Here is a 19,269-nt window from a genome sequence, read left to right on the forward strand (position 1 = left end):
ATAGTGCTTTGCTACAGTTATATACAGCATTTCAAGGCCACCAATTATAAATTGGGATCACTGTCCCTTTGAAGGTAACCTTTATTCCAGAGATCCCTGATTCCACATCCTGAGCTCCCAGCTAATTAATTTTACAGGTGAGAAAAGTCTAAGGCTTTTGGAGAGGCTGAAGGCAATGTCACCTGCTTCTTTCCTGTGCAAAAGCTGCCTTTGTTTTTGAGTATTGGGGGGGGGGGTCCCACGAGGTCAGTTTGCTCCCACCCTGCCCAGTATGTCTCTCACCTGCTCTGATCTCCTGGTTCTCTTTGGGGCCCGCACTTTTTACTCCCCAGAATACTTGTTGAAATGGAGAAGAGCCAATCCCTGGAAATGCAGTGTGACTGGTTTGCACTATCAAACATACGATGTTTTCAGATTTAGTCTGTGACTTGAACCCAGGTCCTGCTTTCCTTAGTCTTTCCCCAAGAGCTGTATCTCTGAGCACCCAGGAGGTGTCTGCGTACTCAGCCTTTCCCAGCTTCCATTCTTCTTTCAGAAGTAGTCTCGTGCCCACTAGTCTCACCTTCAGCTGTCCTCCAATCCTGGAAGCTGCGAGACTGACCGCCCTCTGTCCCCTGCAGCCCAGTACCAGATCTCTCCCTCCGCATGTAACCAGAGATCTGATAATGCCGGTGTTCCCACCACCCGCCTCGTTGCCAGATCCTTCTCCTCTCATAGCCAAGATCAAGACGCACAAGTCCTGCCCTCTGCTCTGATCGCTCGCCTGGCCCCCACCCCGGCGACCCCACACGCACACACAGGCTCCCACCACCCCCACACACGCACGCACACATGCTGATAACAACCCCGACCCCCAGCCCGCAGCAGCACTGTCCCCAGGGCTAGCCCCCAAGCGGCTGCTTTCTGCGCTCCTCAGAGACATTCCCCCCTCCCCCGGAGGGGGACACTCCTCTCCCCAGGTTTAGGAAGACACCTTTCTGGGCTTGCTCACCTATTGAAAGCCCTGGCTTCCCAGAAGTCTTCAACCTGACCCATATTCTTTCTGGGCAGTAATCCGCCTCCTTAAAAGAGCTGAGGTTGGGATCTGACCTCCCAAAATGAGAGTTCCCTGCATGGGGGCAGGCCATGCTCCTGGTTTCTGAGGGTTTCGTGGCTCACGGGAATGGAGATGGGGGTTCATGGTGAGTACTCCCAGCCTCTCAGAAGTAGGGGAGCAGGCACTCAGGGTAGAGGCTAGCATGGGCTGGGCAGGTTACAATTCTCTTTTAGCTTCGGTCCCTTGTTTGGGGAAGGATTTGGGGCTGGGGCTATTGACAGGAAGGTGGCTAGGTTCAAGGACCACAGATTTGCCAAGGACCCAAGAAGGGGGAGGGGAAGCAGATGGGGCAGGACTCCACGTGCAGAGAGGAAAGAGAATCTCCCCTGGAAGGCACATGCAGTGACCCCCTAGCCTGAGGAAGCAGGACATTTCAGTTCAGAGAAAGAAGCAGTGACCAGCTCCTAGGAGACAGCAGAGCTGGAGCTCCAATTAGTTTGAGGCTGTCCCAAAGCAAGTTCACCAGAGTGGGAGGGATAAATGGGGAAATGTATGGATGCAAAACTGGCAAGGGACCGTTTTAGTTTTGGATGACAGTATACCTATAGTTGGGGGCTAGGAAGCAATAATATTGGATTTAAACGGTTCCTTCAAATTCCTTATTGAAGGAGGGTTAAGGTAGTGGAAAGACTGGATCTAGAGTCAGGGGATGAAATCCCCATTCTGATACTGCCCTCCTAACCTGTCACTTAATCTTTTTGGCTTCAGTTTCTTCATCTGTAAAAAGAAAGGTTAGACGAGACGATCTTGATGGTCCCTTGCAGCTCTAAGATTTTCTCCTTCGGCTCTCCTCCCTTGGCCACTTTCTGCCTCGTAATTTAGCTTGTCTTTCCCTTTCCTCCAGAATCCCTTGTTCTGCTGCAGCTGCTGCTAGTTCACCTTGGATTCCCAGTGTGGGGTTCTCCTCAGTCCCCCTTCTGTGAAAGCCACATCCTGGAGAGATACATCCTGGAGGCCAAAGAGGCACAGAATGCTACGGTAAGGTTCCATCCCAGGAGAAACACAGTCCAAGCCCTTTTGAATAGTAGTTGCTTAATAAATATTTGTTGAATTGTTGAACCCAAAGTTCACTTCCTAGCCCACCAATCCTGGAACTCCTCCCTATCCTATACCAAAGGCCATTATAACTGGTGGTCAGATTCCTTCCAAGAGGCAGCTGTATAAAGCAGGGAGATAATGTATAGGAATGGGGGTGGGGGAGTGTGGAAGAGTGTAGAGTAGTAGATAGCCGTTATATACTATAGTATGCTTAGATGAAGAAAAATAGGAATCAGGAAATGGGGAGCATGGTGGAGAGTATTTTGGTGGAAATTAGCTGAACCAGAAAAAGAATCCTTCTTAGTGTAGGAATTTACTACAAGGATTCCAAGAGGAAACAACTGAGGAGTTGGGGAAACAAATCATAAGACTGGTATGGAGAAATGAGAGAATAGTGATAAGAGTATTTCAGTTGTCTGGACATCTCCAGGAATGAATTCTTTGCCAAAAGTAGAACAGCTAACATATTGACTTGGTTTGGTGATAATTCCAGCCTTCAAAAGGAATACAGGAATGAAGAAAGGGATGGGAGAACTCTGTACAATGAAAATATGAATCTTAGTTTGACTAAGAACTTAATTTGATAACCAGGACCTGGGTTTGACTCTCAGCTCTAATCCATTTGACTGTGGGAAAGACACTACTATGCTGAATCTCAGTTTTCTCACTAGTAATATGGGACTAAATTACCTTCAAGGTCCTTCTAGGTCTCTGATCCTAAGGTGGGACAGTTTACATTGTTAAACTGGATAAGAACCTGAAAAGCCTGACCTATTGTGTGGGCTGGGGGTGGAATATTTTAGGTAGCCTGCTTGGAAGATTGCAGCCTGGGTGAAAACATCACAGTCCCTGATACCAGAGTGAATTTCCATACCTGGAAGAAGATGGAGGTAAGAGATCCTGTGCTTTCTTCCATGTTCACTTGGGGAAATGACCTCAATTTTGTCGAGGGGGTTTTAAGGACATAGCCAGAGGATAAGAGGAACAGCAATAGAGGGGAAAAAGGGGGATTCATTCATTCAATCTGCATTACTGGATAAGAAAGTAATCTTTCTGGTAGTGTAAGGATTGGGCTGAAGGGGAAGGGGAAAGTGGAAGTAGAAATAGTTATTATTAAGAGGCTCTGTAGTAGCCAGGAGAGGTGATATTGTAGTAAGTGAAGCAGTGAGAATAAAGAGGGGAAAAAATTACTGTGAAAAGAAATTTTCAAGACTTTGTAACTGATTGGATCTGATGAGAGAGAATGAAGAATCAAGCATAACCTCAACATTACAAATATGTGAATGGTGAAAGATAATATTACAGAAAGAAGTAAGGGGGGTGGGTAGATGGCTAGGTGGCACAGTAGCTAGAGCACCAGTCCTGAAGTCAAAAGGACCTGAGTTCAAATCTGCCCTCAGACACTTGACACTTCCTAGCTGTGTGACCCCTGGGCAAGTCACTTAACCCCAAATGCCTCAGCAAAAAAGCAAAAAAAAAAAAAAAAAAAAAAAAAGAAAGAAAAAGAAATACTGAAGTCTAAAAGAGAAAGTTTGCAAAAAGTGAAGTTCCCTTTGGATATGTTAAGTTTGAAAGACTACTGTGACATGGAGGTAGAGATCTTCTGTAGGGAGTTGAAGTTTGTTCACCTGCAGTTCCAAAAAGTCAGGGCTGGAGATCAAGTCATCTGCATGGTTGTTGAACCTATGGTACTTAATGTAGATACCAAGAGAAAGAGAAGAAAGGATGGGGAAGGCAAGGAAGATGAATCCCTAGAAAAATATCCACATTAAGGAATTAGGAAGAGGATGAGGACTAGTATCTCCTTCCACTGAAGGGGTGTGTGTGTGTGTGTGTGTGTGTGTGTGTGTGTGTGTGTGTGTGTGTGTGTGTGACAGAAGAGAACTAGAAAGTTAGGAAGAGAACCAAGAGTGTGGTGCCTTTGAAGCCAAGTAAGGAAATACCTACTAGAAGTCAACGTGGTCTAAAACTAAGAAGTCTAAGAGAAGGAGAACTCAAGATAGACCTTTGGATTTGGTGATTAGTAAGTCATTGGTGACCTTTGAAAGAGCAGTTTAGAAGAATGATGAGAGCAGAAGCAAGATTGCAAGGGATTGAAGAGACAGTGGATAGTAAGGAAGTAGAAGAACTCTATGTAAACAACTTTTTCCGAGTTTAACCCTGAAGAAGTGATATGGAAGGGTCTTAAATGGTTGCAGATATAAAGGAGGTGATGGAGAGGGAGAGATTCAAGATACATGCAAGATAAGAAATAAAGATACTGACAGGAAAAGAAAACAAAAAAGAGAAAAAAGGGCCAGGAAAAAAAAAAGAAAAGAGGCTGGTCACTCAGGCAGAGATAAGGCAAGGACAGAGAGAAGGCCAAAGCAACTGATGGAGGAGATGAAAGTAATCTTAGGTTAGGTTGATTTTCTTATTTCTCTTTAGGTGGGGCAGAAGGCAGGGGAGGTCTGGCAGGGACTGACTTTGCTCTCTGAAGCTGTCCTGAAAGGCCAGGCCTTGCTGGCCAACTCTTCCCAGACACCAGTCGCTTTAAAGCTCTTTGTGGACAAAGCTGTCAGCAGCTTGAGAAGTCTCAGATTCCTGTTTCGAGGACTCGGAACACAGGTAAGGGCAGTTTGGTGGAACCCCCAGGAATCAGGAAAATTGGTCCCTCCATGAAAGGGGGAGAAAAATCCCTGCTCCCAGTTACCTCCTAAGAGTCAACAAAAGCTCCAGTTCTGGAGGAGGAATTTTTTCCTTGTTAGGATGCAGGCAGTTCATTAATCCTTTGCTCTCTCCTCACCAGGAGGACGCTGTCTTTGTTCCAAATGCCCCAACAGCAGTTCCACTCCGGACCTTCACTGTAGGGACTATGGACAAACTTTTCCGAATCTACTCTAATTTTCTGCGAGGAAAGCTCAAGCTGTTTTTGAGAGAAGCCTGTCAAAGAGAGAAGAGGTGACTAGTGGCTCCTCCACCTCCACTTTAGGCACATCCACCACCCACCCTACTCGATGACACTGCTTGGGTCTGTCTGTGCATCCCGATCCCGCACTCTCTGGAAGAGGAGGCAGCAGTGCCGGCCAGCTCACGGACACACCAGTGCTGAGGAAGTGCCAAGCCTCAATTCTGAGTCCTGAGACTACACAATGCCTAGACAGAAAACTGGGACCTGAAGGAGTCCAGCTCCAAACTAAGCTAAAATGAGAGAAACACGCCTTAATTCATCTTGAAGCCACAATGATGCCATTAGAAGTGCTGGGGGAGAACGCAGGACAGGGAAGAAGCGTTCAGGAGCTTAGGTGGCAAACAGCGGATTCTGTAGGCCTGGCTGACATGGGTTAGCAAAGACTAAGGACTCCATGGCCAGGTGGAAGAGACAGAACGGGGTCCCAGACAGGCTATCCTTGATCTCATCGGTGTCCAAATTTTTGTCTTATTTTTTTATATTTAAAAACTTAACTGCCGAGAATGGAAGGCACCAAATGTGACTGTGCTTTTCTATTTTCCCCTTTGATCCTGGCCAGTGAGGTTGTACTGCGGCTCTGTAGTCCCGCCTGGCCAGCAGCCCTGGGAAGCACGGAGGTTACAAGGGTCAGGCCCTACGTGCTGCCTCATCCAATCTGCCTGACTTCTTGACCCTGCTGGGCCCGAGACCACAGGCGTAGCCACCGTTGGTCAATAACCTGTCTCTATTCAAGGTTGTTCCCCCGGCAACCGTTGCCAATTTCTGGCGGGAGAAACCTTTTAAGGGAATGAGGGGGTGGGAAAAGCACTAACTGGGGACTGGAGGCTACTCCCAATGAAGGCAATTAGACACTTCCTCCCTGCTTCTTCTGCCGGGGCCAGATTTTGGCTCTACCTCCAGCCCCTGCCACCATTCTAGAAGCCAAGCATCCCAGTGTCAAGTCACACTAACTACCTACCTCAGTTTCCCTGTGTCTAATTTAATTCAGAATCTTGTTTCCTAGCTGGTGTTTTTCTCTTTGCTCCCTATCCCTTCAGGCATAATGGAAAAGGGGCTTTGGAACACAACCCCCCAGTATCCCAATTTTTTTTCATATTCACTCCTCCATTATTCAGATTCCCTTTATTTTTTTTAAACTGTATTGAAGCTTTTTGCTGTTATATAAATTTATACGTACATAAATGCTTTTAATTTAAAATTTTATTGATAGTTTTCTTTTAATTTCACCTTCATTTTCAAATCTATCTCTACCTTTCTTTTCTCCACCAAAAAAGTAATTCAGCACAACTTATCAACACATCAACATCTGACAATATATACAGTATTTCCTATCCATAGTCCCCTGTCTCTGAAAAAAAAAAAAAAAAAAAAGGAAGGTGTATTTTCTCATTTCTTCTCTGTAAGCTTGATTCTTATAAATTTTTTTGTGCTGTCCATTTATACTCGTTGCATCACATTCATTTCTGTATATTTTCTTGCCTTCCAGTGAATCTTCTCTTGTAACAAAGATAAAGGGGAAAAAAAAAGATGAGTAAAACTAGCCAACATAATAACTATTCCTGATAGTAAATGCAACATTGTTTATCCATAGTCTTTCAGCAGAAAGGAGAGAAATAATGTTTTTGGTTCTTACCTCATTTAACCTTGGGTAATCCTTCTTGAAACCATACCCAGATTTTCTCAGTTACCTAATCAGATTACCAAATAGGAGCCAAGGGTTGGGACCTGGGGACCTATTCGTCCACTATACTTATTTTCTTTCTTTCTTTTTTTTCCTGAGGCTGGGGTTAAGTGACTTGCCCAGGGTCACACAGCTAGGAAGTGTTAAGTGTCTGAGACCAGATTTGAACTCGGGTCCAACTGAATTCAAGGCTGGCGCTCTATCCCCTGCGCCACCTAGCTGCCCCTCACTATACTTATTTTCTTTGGGAAAAAAAAAAAAAAGGAAGAGACCCGCCATATACCCCTATAAATATCTAAGTGGAAAAAACACTTAGAAATTCACCAAAAAGAAAGTTAAGAAGAAATGAGAAATAGAATGGAAGAAGTGGGTGAAAGGTAATGAGATAATAAAGTAAAAAGACAGTCTTAAATTCCCACAAGGATTACCTGTTTCACATGCAATGCTGTCTTCTGTTTGTCTTCAAACAAACAAGCATTTATTATATGTGCCAAGCACTACACTAAGCATTAGGAGTAAAAAAAAAAAATCCTGCCTTCAAAGAGCTTATATTTGAATAAAGGAGACAACACATTCATAAATAGATATATACACACAGTGTAAATTGCTATTATTATCAACAATAATAAAAGGTAACTTTTTAGGGAAAGGCTTCTTGCGTTACTAACTAAACTGAATCATAAAGGAAGCTAAGAATCTTAAGAGATGGAAGCAAAGCGGGAGAATACAAGAACCACATTTAAAACCAGTATTCTGTGCCTGGTCACCTGAATCTTTCTTCTCTTTCAAGACTCAGGGGCCTTCTAACCGATAGTTTTCTCACTTAATCTCTATTCTACTCTGAATAACCCACATACCCACTCCTTATACTTTATCTCTCAGGATTCAAGTACTCTGACTCCAGGTTTTGACTCCTCCCTCCTAGTTCTCATCTCATCTAATTAACAAATCAGTAGGATAATACAAATGACATGTATGTTTGATGTTATCCTTGCCTCAAAGAGCTAACAACCTAGTTGGCATGGAAAAACAATATGAACAAATTCATGAATAATACAAGACAATGAGTGATTAGAATTAGTCTACTACCACTGCTTTGGACTCTCTTTTACTATCTTGTGAAAGATAGTTGGCTAAGAAATATTTTTCACTTCATCCTTTCTGGGAATAGGAAGAACCAAATCCTTCCAGACCACGTTAATCTCCACCCAGGGGTTTGCCTTGTGGTGGACCTCTTTTCTAGCTATTTGTCTTTCTGAAAATTACCCCCAGATGACCATGCTCAATTGATCTAGTGATCTAGTGAGAAACAAAGACTTGGTTATGTTCAGAAGTAATGGCCTGAGTCCCTTGAGGTTCCTTCTTTTACTAATTTGGAGGGTTTGTGGGATTTAAAAAAAAAAATCTTAATGTAGACTATTAATAAAATGATTACAGTTGATTAGCTCTCCCATCCTCCAAAACCATCTCTGAAGCTAAACTGAGAAGGATACTTCCTAGACAATTAAATTCTGTGTAGTTCACAGCCCCATTTTGACTCAATGGATGAAATTGTGTATAGAAAAAATGAAATTGATCTCATTCTTTAGCTAAAGAAAATGTGACTTAAGAAATTATTGAAATAGTAAAGAACAACTTTAAATAGAAACTTCTTTTCAGATAAAAAAAAAAAAAAGGGAAGGGGAAGAGAAAGTGGAAAGGAGATGTTCCATTAGCTTCTTGAATTTGTACAGGATGTGTCTCCTACTCTGGTCACTGGAGTTCTTTCTCCCTCTGGTGGACAAAGATATTAACTGTCTTGGTGGCATCAGGACAGTTTTAACACTATTCTCTGTATATGCTGTCCACTTGTCTCTATGTTTATCCTCTGTATTCTACCAAATCTCTGTACAAACTCATTAAAAAGCCACCTACACTGCTTGGCAAAACCATGTCTTGTCATCCATGCTGTGCCATTATTCTGTCTCTCTCTCTCTCTCCAGGTAAAGGAGCAAAAAACAAAACAGATCCAATTTTCTACTAGGATTTGGAATTTCAATGTCCCTTTTGGAACTGGTAGTGATAGTGTTAGTGATTGGCAACTGGAATTGTACATAAGAGAGCATGTATGATAAACCCAAATACATATGCCCAAAATACAGCAACAATATGTACAATAGTTCTTGTCAAGATGGCTGCCTGGGGCAAGACCAAGATGGTAGGGAGGACTAAAAGCAGGGACTCCCTTCCCCATACCCTTCCAAATGCCTCTAAATAAGGACTCTAAGCAGAACCCAGAAAAAGGCAGTCCAGGATAAATTGGGAGATCAGAAGGAAATATCTGTCATACCAGAGTGAGAGTAGCATGTAGTCTAGCACAGTACAGACTCAGGTCTTGCAAATCAGGAGTAGAGCTTGGAAGTCATTGAATCAGCAGCAACTTCTCAGTCCACAGATGGAAAGGGGGTCAAACAGCAGTCACAAGGAAATTAGAAGGTTTTCTTTGCTAGCACTGAGACAGGGCTCTATTGCTTTGTCTGTACTCCATCCAAGTGACCCATTTCTGTATCACAGTCCCAAGACAAGGTAGAACACTAGCACACTAGGACTTGCAGCCACAGGGGAGCAGGGACCGTCCTCATAGTTCCAGGGAAGAACTGTTTGGGGGCCACACAGAGACCAGGAGAATAGTAGACACCTCTCCTTAGATCATACCATTTTGGAAGAACTGAAAACTTACAGATCCTTAGAAATATCTCTGAAAACAGCTTCATAAAAACCCTAAAACTTGGAAGAGTGTATTCTCCACGTGGAAGGAAGCATGGCCCTACTTTAACAGAGAGTTAAAATAGTAATAGGCTGGGAAAATGAGCAAACAATGGGAAAAGATTCTGACCTTAGAAAGTTACTATGGGGGGCAGCTAGGTGGCATAGTGGATAGAGCACCAGCCTTGAGATTCAGGAGGACCCAAGTTCAAATCTGGTCTCAGACACTTAAAACTTCCTAGCTGTGTGACCCTGGGCAAGTCACTTAAGCCCAGCCTCAAAAAAAAAAAAAAAAGAAAGAAAGTTACTATGGCTTTTGGCTCCCAGTTTTGGTGGTCAAAGGGCAACTTCTTTCAGTTGTCTTGCATCTGGGTTCATCCAACACCAGCAGACACCCTGAAGCATTTAGGCCATTTCCTTGTCACCGTGTTGCCCAAGTTTGTCCCTAATGAAATTAAAATCATGTTTTTAAGGTACACTGGTGATGAAGTTCGTGCCACTGGCCCCAAAAATTAGTTCCTTGGGTTTATCTCCCCCAAAAGTTAGTGATAATATGGCCAAGACAACTGGTGACTGGAAAGGGCTAAGGATCACAGTGAAACTTGCCATTCAGAACAGACAGGCCCAAATTGAGATTGTACCTTCTGCCTCAGCCTTTATTATTAAAGTCCTAAAGGAATCTCCTCAGAACAAAAAGAAGCAAAAAACTATTAAACCTAGTGGGAATATTAGTCTTGTCAAGATTATTAACACTGTTCGACAGATGAGGCATAGATCCTTGGCAAGAGACCTCTCTGGAAACAACAAGATACTTGAAACAGCTCAGTCTGTGGGCTGCAACATCCTCATGATATCATTGATAATATCAATTATGGTGCTGTGGAATGTCTAGCAAGTTAAAAACTACAAAGGAGAATATTACAATAAATTAATATTTGACAACAAATAGAGGTTCTTCATCCTTTTGGAATTTTTTTGTGTGAGAAGCTACTGTTATTCTGTTATTATACTGTTATACTGTTATTCTGAGAAATAACTGTTAATTTCTTTAACTCTCTTGCTCCGTAATAACTTTCAGCTATTTTTCAGTTAATTTAAAGGAGGGAGGATAATGTTGGAAGAACAGGCAAATTGTTGAAGCATCTTAGCCATGTGACGATAATTCAGGGAAGCTAATTGGACTAATCAAAATTGCCATAGCAGTGAGCAAAGTTTGTCATCTTTGCAGACAGATAGAAAAAAAACCTGCCCCTTTGTCTTAAAAACCTTGAGAGAGAGAAAAAGAGAGAGAGAGAGAGAGAGAGACAGACAGACAAAGAGACAGAGAGAGAGAGAGACAAACAGAGAGAGTGTGTGTGTGTATGTGTGAAGGGGTGAGGATCTCCTCAATCCAAACTCAGTTAATGGCAGTAATAGCTGGGACTCAGGAATCAAGAAATTGAAAAGAGGCTAAAGAAAAACCCTTTTGGCACAAATAGTATGGGCTTATGCCACTGTAATTATAAATGGTCAACAATACATAAAAATTTTATTTTCTAAAAAGAAGTTATGATAGTGACAAGGAAGATTAAAGCACACACACACACACAGAAGATAAAGTAAAAGCTTTCTAGTCAGAAGCTTAAAGGAAACACACAAAAATGCTGAAAAAAAATAGTACCTTAAAAAATAGGCTAGCATTCTCTCTGTTGTTATTTGCTTGCATTTTTTCTCAGTTTTTCTTTTTCTTCCTTCTTGATCTGATTTTCCTTGTGCAACCAGATAACTGTATAAATATATATACACATATTAGATCTAACATGTATTTTAATATATTTAACATGTATTGGACTATCTGCCAGATGGGGGAGGGAGTAGGGGGAAGAAGGGGAAAATTTGCAACAAAAGGTTATGCAAGGGTCAATGTTGGAAAAATTATCCATGCATATGCTTTGTAAATAAGAAGTTTTAATAATAAATAAATAAATAAATAAATAAACAATCAAATAAATAAATGAATCATGCTAGGCCAGAGTACAAAAGGCTAATGAGGAGAAGAATATCTTTTTTTTTTTTTTTTTTTTTTTAAATTTTTTATTTTATTTTATAATTATAAACATTTTTTTGACAGTAAATATGCATGGGTAATTTTTTACAACATTATCCCTTGCACTTACTTCTATTCAGATTTTTTCCCTTCCTCCCCCAACCCCCTCCCCCAGATGGCAAGCAGTCTTATATATGTTAAATATATTACAGTATATTCTAGATACAATATATGTGTGTAGAACCGAATTTTTTGTTGCACAGGAAGAATTGGATTCAGAAGGTAAAAATAACAGTTTACATTCATTTCCCAGTGTTCCTTTTCTGGATGTAGCTGGTTCTGTCCATCATTAATCAATTGGAATTGGATTAGCTCTTCTCTATGTTGAAGAAATCCACTTCCATCAGCATACATCCTCGTACAGTATCATTGTTGAAGTGTATAATGATCTTCTGGTTCTGCTCGTTTCACTCAGCAGAGAAGAATATCTTAAAAAGCAGAATTGGCCAATTGAAAAGAGAGGTACAAAAATTAACTGAATTTAAAAAAAAAAAAGTTCCCTTAAGAGTAGAATTAGTCAAATGGAAAAGGAGATACAAAAGCTCACTAAATAAAATAAAAGAATTGAGCAAATGGAAGATAATGATTTCATGATAAATAAAAAACCAATAAAAGAAAACCAAAAGAACGAAAAAATAGAAGACAGTGTGAAATATCTTACTGGAAAAATAACTGACCTGGAAATTAGGACTACCTGAAATCCCTCATCTATAGCCTAGCTATAGATAGATAGACAGACAGACAGACAGATAGATAAGATAGATATAACTATAACTATATATATATATATATATATACAGAGAGAGAGAGAGCCTACCCTATATATATATATATATATATATATATATATATATATATATATATATATATATATATATATATATATATATATATATATATATACACACAATTTTTTTTTCAAGAAATTGTCAACAAAAACTTCCCTGATATTCTGGAACTTGAGGGTAAAATAGAAATTGAAAGAATCCATCAATCACCTCCTGAAAGAGATCCCAAAATGAAAATTTCCAGGAATATTCTAGCCAAATTCCAGAACTTCCAAGTCAAGAAAAAGGTATTGCAAGCATCCTGAAATTTAAAAAATCACATACAGTGGAGCTACAGTCAGGATAATACAAGATTTAGCAGCTTCTAAATTAAAGGATGGGAGGACTTAGAAGATTCCAGAGAGCAAAGGAGTTAGAATTACAACCAAGAATCAACTATCTAGCAAAACTCAGTATAATCCTTCGGGGGCAAAAGTGGATATATTCAATGAAATAGAGGATTTTCAAGCATTCTTGAGGAAAAGACCAGAGATGAATAGAAAATTTGACTTTCAAATACAAAACTTTAGAGAAGCATAAAAAGGTAAACAGGAGAGGGAAATGATAAGGTACTTAATACGGTTAAACTGTGTACAATCCTACATGGAAAGATGATACATGTAACGCATAAGAATGTTCTCATTATTGGGGGGTGCTAGAAGGAGTATATATAAACAGAGGGCACAGGTATTAGTTGATGTAAAGGGATGGTATCTAAAATTAAAAAAAAAACAAAACAATTTTGGCAAGGCAATTGGGATCACATAGAAAGTACTATATGTCTACTGTCAGATTTGAATTCAGTTCCTCCTGACTTCAGGACCGGTGCTGTATTCATTGCACCATCTAGTTGCCCATAAAATAAAATAAAATCAAGTAGTGAGAGGAATATATTGGGAGAAAGGGAAAGGAGGAGATAGAATGGGTGAATTATAACACATAAAAGAGATAAGAAAAAGTTTTTACAGTAGAGGAAAAGAGAAGGGAGATAAGGTAAATGAGTAAACCTTATTCTCATCTGAAGTGGCTCAAAAAGATTCTCATACACACTAAATTGGGATAAGGGGAGCAGTGATAGAAGGGAAGACAGATTAGAGGAAGAGGTAGTCAGCAACAAAACACTTGAGGAGTGATAGATGAAAGGAGAAAGATAATATAATAAATGGGGCTGGGGAAGACAGCAATAGTAAATGTGGAAAAAAAATTTGAAGCAAGTTTCTCTGATAAAGGCCTTATTTCTCAAACATATAGAGAACTAAATCAAACTTATAAGAATAATAGCCATTTCCCAATTGATAAATGATCAAAAGTTTTTGGATAAAATAATCATAGCTATCTATAGTTATGTGAAAAAATGTTCTAAACCATTATTGACTGGAAAAATGCAAATTAAAACAATTCTAAAGTACTACCACATGCTATTTAGATTGGCTAATAGGACAGAAAAGGAAAATGACAAATGTTGGAGAAAATGTGGAAAAAATGTACTGTTGGTAGAGTTGTGAACTTATTTAGCTATTCTGGAGAGTATTTTGAATCTATGCCATATATATATATATATATATATATATATATATATATAATGGATAAAGAATGGGAAATTGAGGGAATATCTCAATTGGGGCATGGCTGAATAAATTGTTGTATGTAATTAGGATGGAACTATTGTACTATAAAAAATTTTGAGTAGCTTGCTCTCAGAAAAACCTGAAAAGATTTCCATGAGCATCTGCAGAGTGAAATGCACTGGGTACAAAGTAACAGCAATATTGCAAGATGATCAGCTGTGAATGATATAACTATTCTCAGGATTATAGTGATCCAAGACAACTCTGAAGGATTTATGATAAGAAATGCTATCCATATCCAGAGAAAAAACTGATGGTGTCTGAATGCACACTGAAGCATATTTTTTTAAAATTTTCTTTATTTTTCTTGAGTTTTTTATGGTCTATTTTCTTTCACAAAATGATTATTATGGAAATGCTTTGCATGACTACACCTATATTGAATTGCTAGCATTCTCAATGGGGAAAGGGAAATGGGGAGAGAGGAAGGGAGAGAATCTGGAACTCAATGTTTTAAAAATGAATATTAAAAATTGTTTTTACATATAACTGGGGGGGGGAATAAAATATTGAATTTAAAAAGACAAAAAACAATAATAAAAGCTTCTCTGGCTCAATTAATGCCGAAAATTTAAAAATGACTAAGAGACAAGTCCCAATAAGCTACAGTTAAGTGATTTCTTCCACCCCAGAACTACATGAAAATCTAAACAAAAGGCCCCCAACCCCTAGTCATCACAAATGCCTACTAGCCCAGAGGATTACAGGGGAGTCTTACCTGAGAAAGCCTCAGGATAGTGATCTGGGAAGCATTGACAAGTAGCAAGCGTTGATCAATGAGATGACTACCATTGAAGTAGAAGAGTTGTTCATTGAGGTAGAAGAGATAGGACTGTCCAAGCCCAGAGGCTATCATGTTCTGGGATGACAGAAAGGGCCCTGAAGACCTAGTGTTCAGAACCTCAAAGATTCAAGGGGGCAAGTTCCAAGAGGTAGAGAGATCACTACTTCCAGGGGACATAAGGGTAAGACTAAGCCTGGCTATTAGCTAGAATTCCACCTCAGGACTTAAAGCTTAAAAGATAAGTAATTCAAAGAAAACTGTTTTATTAACCAATATAAAAAAATTTGCAAATCCAAGTCTAACAATTATATATATATGTCTAATACACGTTATATGTCTAATACATATAATCATAATAATTATAATAAATGAAATTAAAGTTCTGGAGGGGAAAAAATGGTACTTAGAAGAGCTAATAGCCTTTATCCAAGAAAGTGACTCCATGAAAATTAGAATAGAACAAATAGAAATAAATGATGCTATCTATGAAGCTGCAAGAAATGTTAGATCAAGCAAGCATACATACACTTGTATTGCATTGTGGTCAATAAATGGTGTTTTTATTACTTAATATTTTAGTATGTTATAGTTTTTAATAATGTAATGATGTAAATTTCCACCTTTTCATATTTATTTTGCCTTTTTTCTGTAATCTCAGATAAGGTCCATTTTTATAAAAGCACTATGTGTATTTTATATATAAATGGATTTATTAGCTACTTACTATTTGTGATAGTCTTTTATGTACCTAGCATTTGCTGGGAAGAAGTTGAGCCCATGGGAATTCCTTCACTTTCAAGGGAAAGTTGCTTGGACCTAAAATAAACATTTTCTTAGACAATTGATATAATTTTAGTCCTATATGTCTCTCTCATTTGGAGAAGACAGTGTTGTTTCATGGCTTCTCTTACTCTCCTCCAGGTAAGATGGATCTTATATGATCCAACTTTACTTACAAGTGTGAACCTAGTTATCAAAGAGCACTTTTTCTCTGAACTCCAGGAGGTCCCTCTTCCCTCAGGTAAAAAATATTTCCCCAGGAATTTTCAACCTTCAAATTTTATTCCTATCAGGACTTTTAAAACTCTATGTCTTATGAGTTTCAGGGATGTCAATTAGCTTCCAGATGGTAACTTTAAAACTACGGGAATTTTAATTCCATATCCCCTTTTTCTTCCTTTTACCAAATCCTTTTCTCTCTTATCTCTTTCCTAAATCATAGAATCCTAATTCAGTCTCCCATTGTCAACTAAGCCTCCCCTTCTCCACTGAAGTTTCTATCCCATCACTGCTGCCAATGTCCCATTCCCTATTACCCATCTGCTGAATTCCTACTCTTTCTTTTCCCATTTTTACCTATCAAGGACTAAAATTTAAACGAGCTACCAGATGATAGCCCACGTCAGAGAATCAGATAAATAAGGAGGGCACAAATGAAATTGTAACCACTACATGTTCTGGAACACGAAGAGCCAAATCCCATATCAACTTTAATCCTTCACAAGCCACTGCTTTTCTAGTGGGCTGGGAACAAGACTAATAGAGATCTACCTATTCTTTCATCCTTCAATTCAGTTCAGTTCAACAAATGTTTATCAAATTTCTACTCTGACCAAAGGCTTTGCTATGTTGAGGGGCTCTAAGAAGCTGAGAATACAAAGATAGTTAAAATATTTTACTTTCAAGAGGTTTATGCCATAACAGGGGATACAAAGAAATAAAAAATCTCCCAAGGGAATCCTTGCAAAGCTCCTGGCTTAAGCTAAACATTTCTGCTAGTTGGGTTGCTCAATTGGACTTGACAGGATCTATTTCTCTCCACAGTTCCATTTTCAGGGATAGCAGTCTTTTGAACCAACATCTAGTTCTCTTCTGCATTCAAAGATCTTATTCTTCAAAGCTGTTCATTTCCTTAAGTAATTGCCTCTCCATATGTATCCATATGTTGAGAAAGTTTATCTTTGCACCTTGTAATGTCTGGATTTTAGAAGGTCTGTTACTTGGGTAAAGCTACTACTGTTTTATTCTTATTTTCTTTTCTCTTTTACATTTCAGAAGCCTGTACTTTTCTTCTTGTAACTTTCTCTACTTCTTATTCTCCTGCTTCTATAACTTCTTGGATAATTAACAGTTCCCAATGCCTCAAATCAGAGACATAAGAGGTTAAAGAAAAAAAAAAAAGAGGGAAGAGCTTTAGACTCAATTGTAGACTCAAAATACATGGCTTTGAATTCTAATACAGCTACTTTTTTATTATCATTAATCTGTATGATTGGGTAAGTCATTTTACCTGACTAGCCTTCATTCCCTCTGTTAAATGAAGGAGTTGAATTAGATGTTATTTAAATTTCCTTCTAGCTCTGAGTACTATGGCCTTATGTATACAAATAAATATCCCTCTACCTCTAGACTATATCAACCAACCTCAGCCTCCTGCCGGTGAATGTTGATGTATGTTGCAGCACGTAGTAGTTGTGGCCAGTATCTGTATCTAAAGAAGATCAGGAGATAAGAACTAAAGATGGGGAAAACGGAGGAGACAAGGACAGACTAAGGAAATGAGACTAGAAGCTTCTCAACTTGCCTCCGTGTCCATTCCCTTCTTTCTATCAGGAAAGAAATGCAAACCAAAAACAAAGACAATCATTTGATGAGGAAGACAAAAATTAGGTCTACAATTAAGTATGCCTTAAGTAGAGTTAGAGAGCCAAAGGTTGGGTCCCAGGAATCTCATAATGTATTACTTCTAAATACACCATCATGTTCGTTGATCACCATCAGATCATGATTATGATCTGAGTGTGAAAATAAAATAATTATTTATAAAGCATGGCTCTTTATATTATTCCAGGAGACATATGAATATACATATACATATACACATATACTTACAGACATACATATTTCAAGTTTGGAGTGTTAGGAGAGAGTTCTACATTTAGAAACATATGTGTATTTTATATATACATATCTTTTCTATATAAAGAAGATATATAATCTCTTCTATATAAACATATGTAAGCTGAGAATATATGTACATATCATGTGTCTGTATATATGCATGTTAACGTATATTTGTACACATACCTGTGTATATATACACATACAAATACCTGACATCTGTCTGTGTATATGTACACATACCCATGTGTACATACAAATACTTGACACAAATACCTGACACTGATAATAAACATTTACAATGCATGTGTACCTTCCTATATGTATATGTATGTATATATACATATATACACACAGAAAGATTTATATATATTTAGGAACTTTGATATCAAATTGGGGAATGAGAAAAGACATTAGAAGAAAGGTGGGGCATGAGACAAAATTCTAACTTCTCAGGGAAGTTAGGGAGAATGGGATACTATTACTTTTTCCTCTCCAAATCACGAGACCCCAGTAACTTTTTCTTGTATCCTTCCACTTGACATTCCCTAGACCCAGATATCCCAGACCTTTTCAGTAGCTGTGATTCTGAGAAGAAGGCTCAAAGATTGGGTTGAACATCACTATCGTATTGAATACTGTTCAGTGAGATATTCCCCTTCTCCCTCAAAAGGGAAATATGCCTCTAACCCCACTGCATGTCCTTATCCCTCTACATTTTTCTCTGTTGCTCTAAACAATAGTTTTAGTAGTTACTGGTAGTTGCCATGGAGACTGGGAGATAAGCTCTTGATGAAAAGAACCTGAGCACAGGTCTCAGCCAATTTTATAGATTTAGGAATCCCACTGCCATACTACCAAGTGTTGCGTTAGCCCTCAGAATCATGGAGATCCTTGCTTTCTGTATCCTTCTGTTATCTCTATCATATTCAGGTATGAAGAAGTGGCAGCCATCTAGCTGGGATAGAAAAGAGGAGCTGAGAATAGGGTTGAGAAGAAGAATGTATGTAAGATGATACCCATGTCCATAGATGAAGTTCGATTGTTTAAAAAAAAATTAGAAAAAGAACACTGCTGTAAAAAATAAATAAATAAATAAAGGATAAAAATCAGTTTATGAAGTAATAGGTTAGATGTTGAGGAGAGACACTGACTGTTCCAAAGACCAGATAAAGAACTGCTCTCAAAAATGAATTACTAAAAAAAAAACAAAAACAAAAAAAAACCTGTTTGAATGTAGAACAAAGACTAAGATAAAGATAGTTGCAGACCATTGTGGTCCATTAGCTAATTTGTATATGACTATTTTAAAGCTTTGATATTACAAGCAGAACAATAAGGGAAATTATATAAGTGCTACAAGGTGGAGAGGGAGAAGCATTCATTCAGCAAGGCACTAGGGGTGCATAATGGCATAATGGGTGTGGAGTCAGGAAGACTCATCTTTCCAATTTCAAATTTAACCTCAGACACCTAGTAACGGTGTGACCTTGCTCAAGTCACTTAACCTTAGTTGTTTCAATTTGCTCATCT

The 19,269-nt window shown here is 39.0% G+C and overlaps 2 protein-coding genes across 2 annotated transcripts; both read left to right on the forward strand.

The window, feature by feature from the left end:
* The first annotated feature begins 1,162 nt into the window (after window positions 1–1,162).
* Window positions 1,163–5,375, forward strand: EPO (erythropoietin). Its single transcript, XM_074265452.1, has 5 exons — window positions 1,163–1,181; window positions 1,941–2,074; window positions 2,938–3,024; window positions 4,562–4,741; window positions 4,923–5,375. Exons 1-5 carry the CDS (start codon window positions 1,163–1,165, stop codon window positions 5,076–5,078), a joined length of 576 nt encoding a protein of 191 aa, XP_074121553.1. The 3' UTR covers window positions 5,079–5,375.
* Window positions 5,376–9,994: 4,619 nt separating this feature from the next.
* LOC141541290 (large ribosomal subunit protein uL11-like) lies at window positions 9,995–10,402 on the forward strand. Its single transcript, XM_074265453.1, has one exon. It carries the CDS (start codon window positions 9,995–9,997, stop codon window positions 10,400–10,402), a length of 408 nt encoding a protein of 135 aa, XP_074121554.1.
* Window positions 10,403–19,269: the final 8,867 nt, after the last annotated feature.

This window comes from Sminthopsis crassicaudata, chromosome 4, assembly GCF_048593235.1.
Source record: "Sminthopsis crassicaudata isolate SCR6 chromosome 4, ASM4859323v1, whole genome shotgun sequence".
Lineage (NCBI taxonomy): Eukaryota > Metazoa > Chordata > Mammalia > Dasyuromorphia > Dasyuridae > Sminthopsis > Sminthopsis crassicaudata.

Bases quoted from the DNA above. Each gene is read 5' to 3' on its own strand.
- EPO (XM_074265452.1), top strand. The intron at 2,075-2,937 runs GTAAGGTTCCAT...GGAATATTTTAG, and splicing joins AAGAGGCACAGAATGCTACG to GTAGCCTGCTTGGAAGATTG. The intron at 3,025-4,561 runs GTAAGAGATCCT...ATTTCTCTTTAG, and splicing joins ATACCTGGAAGAAGATGGAG to GTGGGGCAGAAGGCAGGGGA.
- LOC141541290 (XM_074265453.1), top strand. From the start codon at position 9,995: ATGAAGTTCGTGCCACTGGCCCCAAAAATTAGTTCCTTGGGTTTATCT.